Source organism: Acipenser ruthenus, chromosome 18, assembly GCF_902713425.1.
Source record: "Acipenser ruthenus chromosome 18, fAciRut3.2 maternal haplotype, whole genome shotgun sequence".
NCBI lineage: Eukaryota > Metazoa > Chordata > Actinopteri > Acipenseriformes > Acipenseridae > Acipenser > Acipenser ruthenus.
Window position 1 is genome coordinate 19,646,135 of NC_081206.1, and position 13,515 is coordinate 19,659,649.

General features: G+C 37.6%; 1 protein-coding gene across 2 annotated transcripts; it reads left to right on the top strand.

Annotated features, from left to right (window-relative positions):
- The first annotated feature begins 716 nt into the window (after positions 1-716).
- LOC117422213 (zinc finger and BTB domain-containing protein 25-like) lies at positions 717-8,321 on the top strand. 2 transcript variants are annotated; one of them, XM_034036943.3, is made up of 3 exons: positions 717-818; positions 2,722-2,908; positions 4,649-8,321. In XM_034036943.3, the coding sequence occupies exons 2-3, from the start codon at positions 2,736-2,738 to the stop codon at positions 5,805-5,807; spliced, it is 1,332 nt and encodes a 443-aa protein (XP_033892834.3). In that variant the 5' UTR covers positions 717-818; positions 2,722-2,735; the 3' UTR covers positions 5,808-8,321. The 2 variants fall into 2 exon arrangements, with proteins under 2 accessions (XP_033892834.3, XP_058847430.1); XM_058991447.1 differs by lacking the exon at positions 717-818 and adding an exon at positions 831-1,582.
- The last annotated feature ends 5,194 nt before the right edge of the window (positions 8,322-13,515 follow it).

Here is a 13,515-nt window from a genome sequence, read left to right on the forward strand (position 1 = left end):
AGGTAAAGTACCTTGCTCAAGGGTACAGCAGCAGTGTCCCCCAGCTGGGACTGAACCCACGACCCTCCAGTCAAGAGTCCAGAGCCCTAACCACTACTAGAAATAAAGTTTGAAATTAAGTTTTATATAACAGCAGGGTATTTTATGTAATGGTATATAATTTATGTCACATGAAAAAATGAAGCTGAAAAAAAAATATTAAAGATGCAAAATTATGAAGATTATTAAACTTTAGGGGAAACAAAAATAAAATTGGTTTTGATAAAAAAGGAAATAGGTGTGTTTCTGTAATTTATTCAAGAATAATTTGAATAATAAAATTAGTTGTGGCTGGGTCATTTCACTATGTGGAAGGAAACGGCTGTTAACTATTTTAGCGTGGCTGCATACGCTTAACTCCAGATACTATGCTGGGGCAATATGTGTTGCATGTTTATATGCGATGACAACCCATAGGCTTTGCGTGAAGTTAAAGTATAACCTTACCGCTAACGGTACCGATATAATGCTGTTACCAAGCTACAGTAATACAAAATTGTTTGAGATTCAGCAATCTTCAAGCTTGTTTGAAAATAACGTATTCGTTATTTTAGATACAATTGTAACTTATTGTCGTTATTTATTGATAATCCGTAGCTGTATTTTAAAACATTCTATATATTGGATGCAAAGCAAAATGTAATACTGTATCATCATAACGCCTGTACAAGCACGTGATAACAAAACAAAAGCTCACTGGAAAGAAACACCGCGAGACAGAACGAGAACGTCTGCACAGCAACAAATACAAATCAACCCCAAGCTTTAGCGTATAGGGGGTAAGAAACAGTTTACACATTTACAACATTAATTGCTGTGATGGCGTTAACTGCTAAATTAGATTGCATGCATACAGGTTTAGACTACATGGTTGAAGTTCAAGGGCAATATTTGGCTTTTTTTTTTCTTTTAGTAAGAGCTCTGGTCTGGATGCAGCCGTAAAATGGATGTGTTGCTTTGAAATTAGTTAGGCTAGTTGCATTGCAAAAAAGGAATTATACAAATAACGTTTCCTAAATAACAACTACGAAAAAAAGGGATAGGTACTGCGGGTTGCGTGTTAAAGCAACCAATACACACTGTTGTCATATGTCTATATTCTTAACAACTGATAAATCTGTCCAATTATTTATACAATTGTTAATATATACTATGATAATTTGATTCAGTATGGGTCTGTGTTATGCTAAAAACCTCATGGTCTGTCGGTTACTAGTAGCAACAGCAACGTTCTCTTGGTATTTATTTATTTGGTCAGCAGGTGTTTGTAATGCTTTTTAAAATAGTATTTCTAAAATAGCAGATATATTATTATGCTATTGCATGTTGTGTTGTAAATGACGCCAATCACAACGGGCAATGCAGTGCACAAAACAATTGCTTACCGGTGTAGTGTTAGAAAGTAGTGCATCGTCAGAATGTGGTAGGTGCCCCAAACACGACCTGTGTAATGCCAGAAAGCGGAACACTCTCAAATTTTGGTACATGTGCAATCAATTGCTATCTGATGGGTGTTTTGCTGTTGTCAAAAAGAGGTACAAAGGTACGTAAAAGACTGAAAACAGCATAACGTACCAGATTTGAATGGCTGTTTCCCTGCTTTCTTAGTGGAAGTTGTTTAGGCCTGCGCGACAAACCACTTTTTAGAAGGACTACTGGTGTTTAGTTTATGGAACTGAGTGACCTGAGAGTTGTTGTCAGTATTTCGGTGACTTTACTTTGAGTAACTTAGTTGCTATTAAAAGTAATGCCCCTATTAAGATCATCACAGTCTATTGCGTTTTAATAAACATTTCAAGAGATTGCATCACTATATATTTGTGACTCCAAAACTACAGAGAAATGTGACTGTTTTTGAACTTCAGTATCATGTTCATATACCACATGTCTCCTGTTGTTAACCCTTTTTGCCTGTATGCTATCCTCCAGGTAACGGGATTCTGTACTTTAAAAACTACTACAGTGGTGATCCTACTTTGTACTTTTGAAATCTATTCTTCAGTAGGGGTCATTGTAGTATGTGAAACACCTGACTAACACCTCTAAGCTGTATTAAACACATGAGCAGTTAACACTAATAATACACCAAATGTATTTCCTAATGAAGTGATCACATCCTATAGAGTGAATGACACACAGTTTTATTTTTTGATACATATTATAACACCCTAAAAATGGTGGTACTGTAACTTTAATGGTCAGTTCCTTTAGCTCAGCGCTTCACATCTCTGAAAAGCTGCACAAAAGCACCAGAAACATGAGCAATTAAAGCATATAAAACTGAAAAGGGTTATTTATAGTTTTGGAAATTCTGTTTCAAATGTGAACTGGTAGCTGCTGTATTTTATTATTCCTTGCGCAGCTATAGTGGATAATTCTGCTCATCTGTATGTATCAAGGTTAACTGGATGTATTTCGACAACCATCATCCAATTGTGATGAAACTTGGACTGGGCATTCATCAGCTCACGTTCTTGAGAATATGAGTTTGTGTATGAAGGTTAAATCTTTTCGGCTGTCAATAAAATAGTCATTAAAAAAGCAGTATTTATTGTTGTATTTACGTACATTTTACTTATTCTTTTTATTTAAAACAAAATAAACATTCATTTTACTTCTGTACTTCACAGGGTATTTGTTCGATACCTATAGTTTCTAGTTCAATGTATATTTTTACTGCAGGTCACCCTGGCAACATGGATGTGTCCAATCACAGTCTGGCTCTTTTGCAGCAGCTGAACATTCAGCGAGAGTTTGGCTTCCTGTGTGACTGCACAGTGGCGATAGGCAACGTTTACTTCAAGGCACACCGCGCTGTGCTCGCTGCTTTCTCCAGCTACTTTAAGATGATATTTATTCATCAGACGAGGTAAGAAATTTAACTTCAGAATTATGTGGAGCAGTTTGAAATAAAGAAAGACTTTTTGACATGCCATTGAAACCCCAGAGGGACAGTCTGGTTTCAGTTAATCCCTCTAGGGTCAAAGCTATTGGAAGCAGTGAAATGAGTTGCTGTGGTTTGCTGTGAGGTGACAATAGATAAGTGAGTGTCATTTTAAAGTAACTAGGTAACACAGTAATTCCATAAGTCAGCCATTTTGTACAGATGTGCAGTTTTGAAAGAAACACCTATTTTCATTTTAAAACATGATAATATGGTACTACTCAAACTTTCAGTTTTCTGGTTGATAGCATGTCAGTAAATAAGGGAAGCAGCTTCACTCTCCAGGTGCACTGACCAAGGAAGCGCAAGACAGTTTAAAAGCATGGCTTGTAAACAGAGATTTATTTAACCTAGTGTAGAACCAGATATAACATTTTAAAATGAAAAAAACATGTTTGCTATAGCACATGTTTCTTTCAAAACTACAGAGTTGAGACCTACAAAATAAACGGATGTGTATGGTTGAGACATTTCATCGAACTATTTTGTTAGCTACAATGACTTTAGGTTAAACAAGACACAATTAGGGAAAACTTGTCCTCCACATTTTTATTCTTGTTGCTACTACTGTAGTTCCTACTACAATAACATGGGGGCCAGTCTTGTTAAATCTGCCACTTTTACATTACATCTGTACTGGGCTGACCCTTATTTGTATATAAAATGAGTGCTTTTATTGAATCTGTATCTGGCTAAAACCTTTATGCTAACTTGACCATTCTTGTTCACTTGAAAGGGTTTTGGACAGATATAACTAACTGCATAAATACTTTCAGTATTTTATACTGGGTGAAACACATTTTATAAAGCTTTTGTAGTCTGCAATTTACTACTATTTTTGAAAGGCAGTGCCTGTTAATTAAAATCCCACAAAAGTAAAGTGACTCTTATTTCTGGCAGTCTGCCTATGTAGCTTTCTTTAAATTAAAGAAGTAATACATATACTGGTAAAACTGGTCTAGGAAGAAGCCACCCCACAGTACCACACCCAGTTAGAATGTACCACATTTTGTCTGGAGTTTGCCATAGTAAAAAAAATAGCAGTGTGATAAAGCATAGTAAAACCATAGTTAAGCATTGCAAAGCCCAGAGAGGTATGGTAAAGTATATAAAAAATATTGCAAACTATGGTAGCATAGTTTGCCATGGGAAAAACATTGTAAAACTGCAAAATTACAATGCAAGAATATGATGTTAAGCTTTTATAAGGGTAAATCATAGGTAATTAAGCTTATAGATCACATACCTTTCTATTTGAAGTCTGTATCAATTGTAAGGCTGCTGACATGAATTCCCTCATCACTGTGTTCCTGGCGGAGTAAGAAGATAACCATGGTTAATCAATACAGGAAGCAGCCTGTTGGTAATTGGAAAGTGGTTGGAGATGATGGAAAGCAAGTTGAATGACATGTTTCCCAGACACAGTTGTACGTGCAGAGTAATCCACTTGCTGTTTCCTAGAACACCAAGTCTGTATGAGCTATAGCATGATCCAGTTGACACAATTGGTATGAGGAGGCTAAGAAAACAGTTACTGGAGCTACACATTGTGTCTAAAAAGAGAATTCTGGTGTGCCTGTCATTCAAAAGAAAGACAGGGGGTTGATGGTTTCAAAAAGTTCTGCTTTCTTTGTTCCAATTTCTTCCCTTTTGTTCTTATCACAGCGAATGCATTAAAATACAACCTACCGATATCCAGCCAGATGTATTCAGTTACCTGCTCCACATCATGTACACTGGAATCGGCCCAAAGCAGCAAGTCGACCAGAGCCGCTTACAGGAAGGGATTCAATTCCTTCACGCCTTTCAGCTTTACCGTAACGTAAGCACAGCAAACCAGGAGGCTGCTTTGGATGCAGTAAAAATGTCAAACCTCTACGGGATCCAGATATCATCGCAGATGACAGCCAAAGAAACCCTGGGGCTGAAGGACAGTCAGTCGATGGGCTTGGAGGTAGAGAGAGCTAGCACTCCAGATGATCACTCACAGATCCAGCTGCCCCTCGCTGTTGGGTTGGAGGGAGCCTCTTCAGACTTGCAGCTGTCTAACGTCCACCACGTTGCTTCTGCAACCTCCAGAGAGGAGACGGAAGTCTCCAACATCTTTGTGACAATAAAGCAGGAAAAGGTGGAGCCTGAGTTGGCCAATGAGCCCCAAACCAGTTCTCCCCATAGCCAGGAAAATCAAAGCCCCAGTGACTTTAAAGGCGGCCTAAAATCGTTGTTTTGTCACTATTGTGGAGAGCGATGCAGTTCCCGTAGCAGCCTGTGGGAACACCTTCACACGCACGCGACCGGCTCACTTCCTTTGGATGTGCCGGGAGCCGTTTTGGAAAATAACAACCTGGGGGTGGTGCAGAAAATCAGTGAAGACTTTGACAGTCTGGAAGATCGTCCACTACAGAGTTACCTCACCAGCAAGAACCCTCTTCTGCTTGAGCAGGCAGACGCTGGCAGCATAGAGGAGGCAATGTGCCACAGTCAGTCCCTGGCATTATCTTCAGAGGAACTGGCAGCAGAACTAAAAAACAGCAGTGCATACTCCCGTAAACGAAAGATTGCTTGTGTGATCTGCAGCCTTAGGTTTGCGCAAAAGAGCCAATTGCAGGAACACATGTACACCCATACCGGTAAACATTCCCGCTGTCACAGGTACAACAGAGTTTGCAGTCAGCTGATTCAAACATCCCATCAGTACTGTGAAAACCAGGCTGAATATACAGTAGAAGAAACCACTAGGGACACTCAAGACAACCTCAGTTCTTGCTATTCTTTAGACTCTGAGGTTTCTCAAGAAAGTATCGATACTGTTCTCGTAGATTAAACCCAATTCCGGGACCTTTTCTTAGATGGTATGTGTTGATTCTTTTGCCAATGCATCTTTTTTTTTGTTGTTGCTTCCCATTGTGTGTCTCATAATGCAGCTCTTCAGTTTGGTGTGTCTATTCTTGAAGCTGCTCTGTTGGTTCCAGTGTCTGTGAAGCTGTTTGTTTATTAATAGACTCTTCTGAATTGAAAAGGAAAATATTGGAGTGACAAAATTAGAAATGACAAGAGTCTTAACCTTCGTAAGCTTTACTGCAGCTGCATGTTAAATTTCCCCTCTGAGGTCACCAGGGATCAATGCATACTGTAATGCAATAGCCACCATGAAATGATTAGAGAATTGCAACAGTAGTCATAACCAAGGTTGAGATTTTAGATAATCTGCTTTCCTCTTATTCTAGCTCAAGTGGACCAAATTCAGTGGAGGTGTTTCCTCCATTTGTTGTTGATGGTGCAAATGGTTGCAGGGTAGGTGCTGTGTGCATACATAAGAAGAGCTGCTCCACTTGGTCATAACATGTCTACAGTTAGCAAAAATGACCATTTTGATTTCTCCATGTGAGGGAGAACCATGCCACAACGGGCTCTTAAAGAGACAGAAAATTGAATAAAATGGAATAGACTGTAACCTTAAAAAGGTTTTGTGTATTAAAACTAAAAAAACTTAATTAAACGGAAGACTAAATAGGGTGTACAAAATTAAAAAATTATCTCATAAATGTTATTTGTTTTTTTTAATTCTTGTCTTGTTTTCGTTTTTCATGACATCCTGAAACATATTTGTAAAACGCTGAGCATGGTTCATTCATATCAATATTTATTTCTCCTAAAACCATTAAAACATGCTTTAAGTTAGTTCTCTACAAGGGCTTTTTGCATCATCATCAATGTGAGACAAAAGTAAGAGAGAGAGACTAATTTGATTATTGTATGCGAGTTTCACTGCAATGAAAAAAGAACATCAGACTGATTGCATTTCGTTAGCAGCAGCCATTAACTCAACCAGCCCATCACAATGCAGTTGTCAGTAGGGAAGCTCGTACAGAAGGTGATACTTATTATTATTATTATTTATTTCTTAGCAGACGTCCTTATCCAGGGCAACTTACAATTGTTACAAGATATCACACTATTTTTACATACAATTACATTATTTTTTTACACATTATTTTTACATACAATTATCCATTTATACAGTTGGGTTTTTACTGGAGCAATCTAGGTAAAGTACCTTGCTCAAGGGTACAGTAGCAGTGTCCCCCACCAACCCCCAACCCCCAACCCCCAACCCCCAACCCTCCGGTCAAGAGTCCAGAGCCCTAACCACTACTCCACACTGCCGATAATGATAATAATCATATTAGTCTCAATCTCATAACCAGATTAAACTAAGGCATAGTGCCAGTATTTCTTGCTAAACTTGTTAGTTTCTGTACTTTCTATTAAAGACAACTTTTTGAATTGTTTTTTAAACCCATTATCAGCCTTAAAAGGCTTGTTATAAGGGCTTTCCCACAACGAAAAGCAATAGACGTAAACAATTGATGCAAATCATTGATGTAAGGGGTCGAGCAAAAATGTTTTATTTTATATATAGGTTACTGTGTAGAAGTCTTGCAAAACTACTTTTTACTGCTTTTACAGTAATTGTGTAATTTTAAAATGGTGGTGTTCATGACATGTGAAACAAAAATAAAAACAAATGTGTGTTTTGTAACACACAGAAGTGGATTTAGAGAGACATACAGAAATGCAACTTCCTCAAAAGTTTATCTGAATACAATTCGAAAAAAAAAGTGCTATTAGGCCTAAAAGTAGTTTTCTAGATCCATTCTACAGATTACAGCTCTTCCAGATTGTATCAATTCAAAATTTTGGATACATTTTGGGTTTAATCTAAATTTAAAGGTGCAGTGTACCCATAAATACTTTAGACCTGATCTAGTGTTAGAAAGTGGTACATCGTCAGAATGTGGTACACATACCAAAACATGACCCATGTAATGTCAGAGAGTGGTACGTGGTCATGTTAAAAGTGGTACGCTGTCTTATTTTGGTACAGGTGCAATCAATTGCGATCTGATGGGTGTTTTCCTATTGTCAAAAAGAGGTAAATTTACCATTAATTATACATTATTTTTTTTTGTAAACTTAAACTGGAAACAGACAATCAATTTATCTAAAAAGAAAAAATAATTCACGACAAACAAGACAAAATGAGAAGTCCACTGCAAAATTGCACAAATTAAAAAATGTACAAGGCCCAATGTATTGCATATGATAAATATTTGCATACTGTTTTCTTAATGGTGAAAAAATATGATAAATTCAATTAAAAAAAAAAGATGTAAAAGACTGAAAACAGCATAACATACCAGATTTGAATAGGCGCTTCCCTGCTTTCTTAGCGGAAGTTTTTTAGACATGCGCTGCGTACCACTTTTTATCACGTACCTGAAAATAACAATACACCGGTTCTATTTTTTTCTTTACAATTAAACATATATATATATATATAAAAAAACTAGATATACAAAATGTACAGTAGTACCAGAAAAACACAGGCTCATCTACTCAAGCAACTACTCCACATGGCTCCTGCTTTGTTGCTCCTAAAACATTAAGGCATCGTGTGTACATGAAATAGCCTACTGAACACTGGGATGCGTAATATACCAATATAGCAGTAATGTCTCACCGCCACTAGAGGGCCTCCAGGGACTGCAAAAGCGTTATTGATGCATACTTTTTGCTTCTTTTTTTTTTAAAACTGACAACTTTACGGTTTAAAGTTTAAACTCTGTTACTATACAACATTATTACATATCTCAGTTATGCGCTTTCTCTTCTATACAGATGTATACAGATTCATCTAAGAGAAAAAAAAACGGTTTATTAAAATCCACAATTAAAAAATAATATATTATTCAAAGAGTTTATTTATTTAACCCTTTCAGTCCTGGCAGGACAACAAGGTCCAGCCTTATCGTAGCGCAGTAAATTAACATATGCCGTCGGAAACTACGTTGGACCCTCCCGCGACTCCTCAGTCTCAGTCTGAGGCAGTGTACTGTATACTGCCCGCGTCAGGCGGCTGAGGCGTCTTCATAGGAAGTACCAACCACACGTATGTCCACTTCCTGTAATCGCATTCTTCAGCTCGACAAAAGTAATGCAGGACTGAAAGGGTTAAAGAGTGATCCGCTACACTCCACATGGCTGGCCAGGCATCTATAGCAGAACCTATTCCTTCACTGTATGTGCCATAAAGCAGTTACGTTAAGCCTTGTAACACCAGTGCTGTACATACATATTTTTTAGACATATTGTGAAGGGACTTTGGAATACAAATTAGTTCTGATTCTGTGACTATCAATAGGAATATTACAGCTTTTAAGAAGAATATCAATTTTCTACAATCATCTCCAGCAAAAAAAAAAAAAAAAAAAACACACAAAAAACCAATTTGGAAGCAAAAGTAGGAAAATTGCTCTCAGCAGTCATCAGATATTTCAAAGAAATCTAAAAGTAATTGCCCATGTTACTATGGAAACTAGATGGCATTTGAAAACTATATTAGAGAGTTTATTAACACATATCTTTCTATAAAAGAATTGTGTTCAAGTTGAAAGAGTCAAATTAACATGTCAAAAATAATAATTGCCACAGGCTGTGGCCACTTTATTAGGGATATTCTGGTACACTCCACTCTGATTTTCAGCACACTGTTTTGGTCTATGCAGCTTGCTCACAACCTACATTAAGTGTATGGATTATTTCACCTATTGATTTACGTCTTTTCTGCTCTTCTGGTTTAGTTTAAATTAATCAGTAGTGTAAAAAACACAAAAAAATCAACAAAAGAAATACAATTTAACAGTAAAACAATGCTAAGTGTATGGTTGCAGTGTTTTATTCCTCTCAGAAAAGGGCAAGGATCTATACAATGGGTATTGTGACTATAAGTGACGGATACATATTGAAACATGTACTATGGAAATTGTTTCACCTTTAATGAAACTACCATACGGGTACATTTGCAAAAAATAACTTTTCTATTGCCACATTCTTATTTTTTCCCCATGTTGTGCATTGAGTACCATATAGGTCCACATGCACACATTTTGCTCTATGGTAATCTTTTCTACTTTGCATTTATTTTGTAATGCAAGTGCCATCTTTAAACATTATCGTCTTTTAGTCTTCACCCCATCTCATACTGAAGTTGTTCAAATTAAAAAAGTATTTGCAATAGAGCCTTGTCCCTTGCCTTTTGCTTTATAGGGCCTTATGGACTATCAATATGGTCCCTTTCATCCATCAAAGCATTATTGAAGAGACTGATCAGTTCTGTCAGACCCATTGTGGAATGATTGAGTCCCAATTCAATTGATTTATTCTGCTACTGATGGGCCCTGCAATGGGATTTGAACCGCAGACCTTCTGGTTACAAGCTCTGGACTTTAACCACTGGACCACACTGCCTCACAAGCCACTCTGAAAGAAGCGACTGCAAACTGGACAGCCTTCATTCAGTTCACATGCTAGCAGTCCAAGCACATTCAGGGATTGTTTCCACCTGTACAACCATCCTCAAATGCACTGCCACTGCAAGTGCATGCTAATGAACTGTTACAATATCCCGTCTGATAGCTGGAAAGGAGACAAATTTGGACAATATTGGGACAAAGTGGTGGTTTGTTGCTAGAGGACAGGGATATAATAGCTTCTGCTCAAGGAAGGACAAAGTATGTACTGCTACCTGGTCCAGAAGCATGGCGCATACAACAAACAAAACAGCCAAAGCTAGCCAAGGAAGAGAATCCCACAGCCAAGCTGGTTCCTCTCCTAAGGATGACGACGGACCCTGCTCTTCACCACAGCTGAATCATCAATTACACAATACACCAACTGAACAAGGTGAAGATCAGAAAAGGTCTGATCGAGAAGCTCACAGCTGATATTTCAGAAGGAGGGCGAATAGCCACAGCCGGAATCCCTTTAAATTCTAAAGAAGAAACTGATGTGGTCTGCATCTCAGAAGGATACAGGGGTGCTGTCAAAAACAACCTCTACACTCGGGCCTTCCTCTTTATTTCTGGGTTTTCCATATTTAAACTCTTGCTGGTGCAGCCACCAGCATCACCAGCCTGTGGATAATGTGGGCTGCAGGAGATTAAAGTACAAGCCAATCACATCTATGGGGATGCAGGAGTAGCTGAAGGAAGAATGGTCTAAGCTAAAGTTTGACCTGGTCAACTGGAAGAGCTGCATCCCTGACATCGTCCAGACAGGAACGGTTATGACTGTGGTTGAGTGATGCATAAGCATTTGTTTACATTGAAGAGTGAGATTAACCCTATCCTGCTTTGCAGCACTCGTCTGAGTACCAGCAAAGTGGATACATAAAGGAGTGTGTGATGTAACCAAGTCTGAGATTTTAGTCGGTTTGTTGAAGAGGACCATTAACAGTCCACAGTTTGGCACACCAGAGGCTTTTCTACAGAAGAGAAGAAAAGCACAATTTCATAATTCTAGCAAATTAAAGGAGGCAGGGGGGTCTGTCGAATCTGAAAGAAATGATGCCTCTACTGATAATGGTCTGGACTTCTGAGAAAAAGTGACTGAAATAGCAAAAGCTCTCTGGCTTCCTGTGGCTAATAACACTCTGCGGAAAGCTTATCAGTAGCAAGGCAGAAAGTACCAGTCATGCAGACCACAAGCACAGTTTGATTATCATAATATGAAGAAATAAAAATCCCACTGACTAAGCTCAAGACAAAATCTTATAAAATGTGTTTTCAAGGTCTTACCATTCGCTGTATTCAAGTAAAAAGGGAAAGACACATTTGTAACATAATGATGCTGGGGAGTGCTTCACTTCATTCCAAAATTCCAGTTAATACTGTATTATTTTATTCTACAGTTTATTTAACCTTCTTGAAGAGACACGTAAGTTATTACATGTTGATAAAAATTAACATTGAAATTAGCAAATGAAGGTCAATTTTAAGGACTTGATCAACAAAGATTCCTGGTTACATGGGTGAGTATCATTGTCCACAAACTTATTCAGGAGTGTAATACTTACAGATTACTCACAGATTTTTTGAATAAAATATAAGATGTTAAATGTCAATTCTCTTTGTATTTTTAAAAACTATTGGTGGCATTGATATTTGAGCTAAAGTAACAAAAAAAATAAGTTTGTGTTTTTTCTTTATAATAGGCATAAATGAGAAACTAAGAGGGCTTCATCTCCAGCAATGTAGATTTAATTCTAATTTTGGGCAGAAACAATTAATTTGCATAGTACTTCAGTGTCCAAGGGTGCGTTAGGCTTTGTAAATGGAGTATATATTCAACTAGATGCAATTGTGGCCTACTATAGAAGGCCGTTCAACTTTAAATACTACTTGTTAATATTTAGATTCTATTTGCCATTGATCCCAGCACTGGAAATGTTTAAATACACATCAAGTGCCTCTGCGCCTAATAAAGGGTGAAGGGCCTCTCTTTATAAAAAGCATTTCAAACTGACTGAAATTTCCCTGTTAAAAGCATTGTTCAAAGTCAAGTAAAATCACGGCTCCTGGATGCTTCACAAAATGTCAATTACAGCGTCCTTGCAGAACAGATTTTTTTTTTTAATTCTCTAGAATGGAAAAAAAACAGCTTTTTAAAAAAAGAACTGTGTAATCTTAACAGAATTACAGTACTTGTGTTATTCACAAGCCAGTCGATAACACTGGTGAGCCTATAACACTCCTTTATATTACTCATACTAATGTAGAGTTTTTCAAGCAGTGCGGAGGACCTTCAAATTTGTTTATGTAGCAAATAACATTGTTAAAGATTTAAATTACTCTCCAGAATACTTTAATCACCCCTCTGGAGTGTGAGTTTCATTGTCGCAGGAATTGCATTCTAATCATCTTTATTATTATTATAGAATTTTTTTAGTTTTAAAAAACACAAACTGTGATTCATACATAAAACTATTCAACTAATGCATATTGTCAAGTAGAAAGACATTATTTGGACATTTAAAAATTCTGTTCTGCTAAAATCGCAACAACTAAAATACCCAAAAGACACATTATCTTCATCACAGCTTTTGATTGTTTTGTTATTAAGTATGTCTTTGACTATTTCAACACAGTGTACTGGAAAGATAACTGCTCCTAACATGGAAGTCTTGATTATGCTCAGAAAAGATTAAAACGACTTTTCCATCTCCACCATGAAACCAGTCTGTAAAACTCAATCTCATTTTGTTCCAATATCAAAATGGGGCTGGTGCTGGTTTGATCTGCAGTCTGCAATCCAATCTGTACAGAACATTTCACCAAGGTCAAAGATGTATGGATCACGTATTGTATTATTGACAGTTAAATCATTTCTGATCACCCCTATTCTGTCTACATATATATATTTTTTCCTTCTGCAGTACAAGGTTTTAAACCCGCCTCTCGTGCCCTTCACATTGGATGCTTGTTAGGTACAGTAGGCATCTTCCAAGTGGGAGTTGGGGAGATGGGTGCTGCCATGCCGCAGTCCTAACTGGGGCTGACGGTCCCAGCTGAAATCAGTTTGATGTCTTGAGAACTCTCCGAAGTTGGTGTGCTGGCTCTTAAACTTACCAGACAATTTGCTGATCTAGCATGTGAAACACCGCAGTGAAAGAGAATGAGCAGCTCAAGAAC

What these genes read in the sequence shown, in the direction of transcription:
- LOC117422213 (XM_058991447.1), top strand. Translation starts at nt 1,399, where the DNA reads ATGCAGTGCACAAAACAATTGCTTACCGGTGTAGTGTTAGAAAGTAGT. An exon ending in TGTCAAAAAGAGGTACAAAG is followed by an intron (nt 1,583 to 2,721) that starts GTACGTAAAAGA and finishes TTTTTACTGCAG; the next exon opens with GTCACCCTGGCAACATGGAT. An exon ending in ATATTTATTCATCAGACGAG is followed by an intron (nt 2,909 to 4,648) that starts GTAAGAAATTTA and finishes TTCTTATCACAG; the next exon opens with CGAATGCATTAAAATACAAC.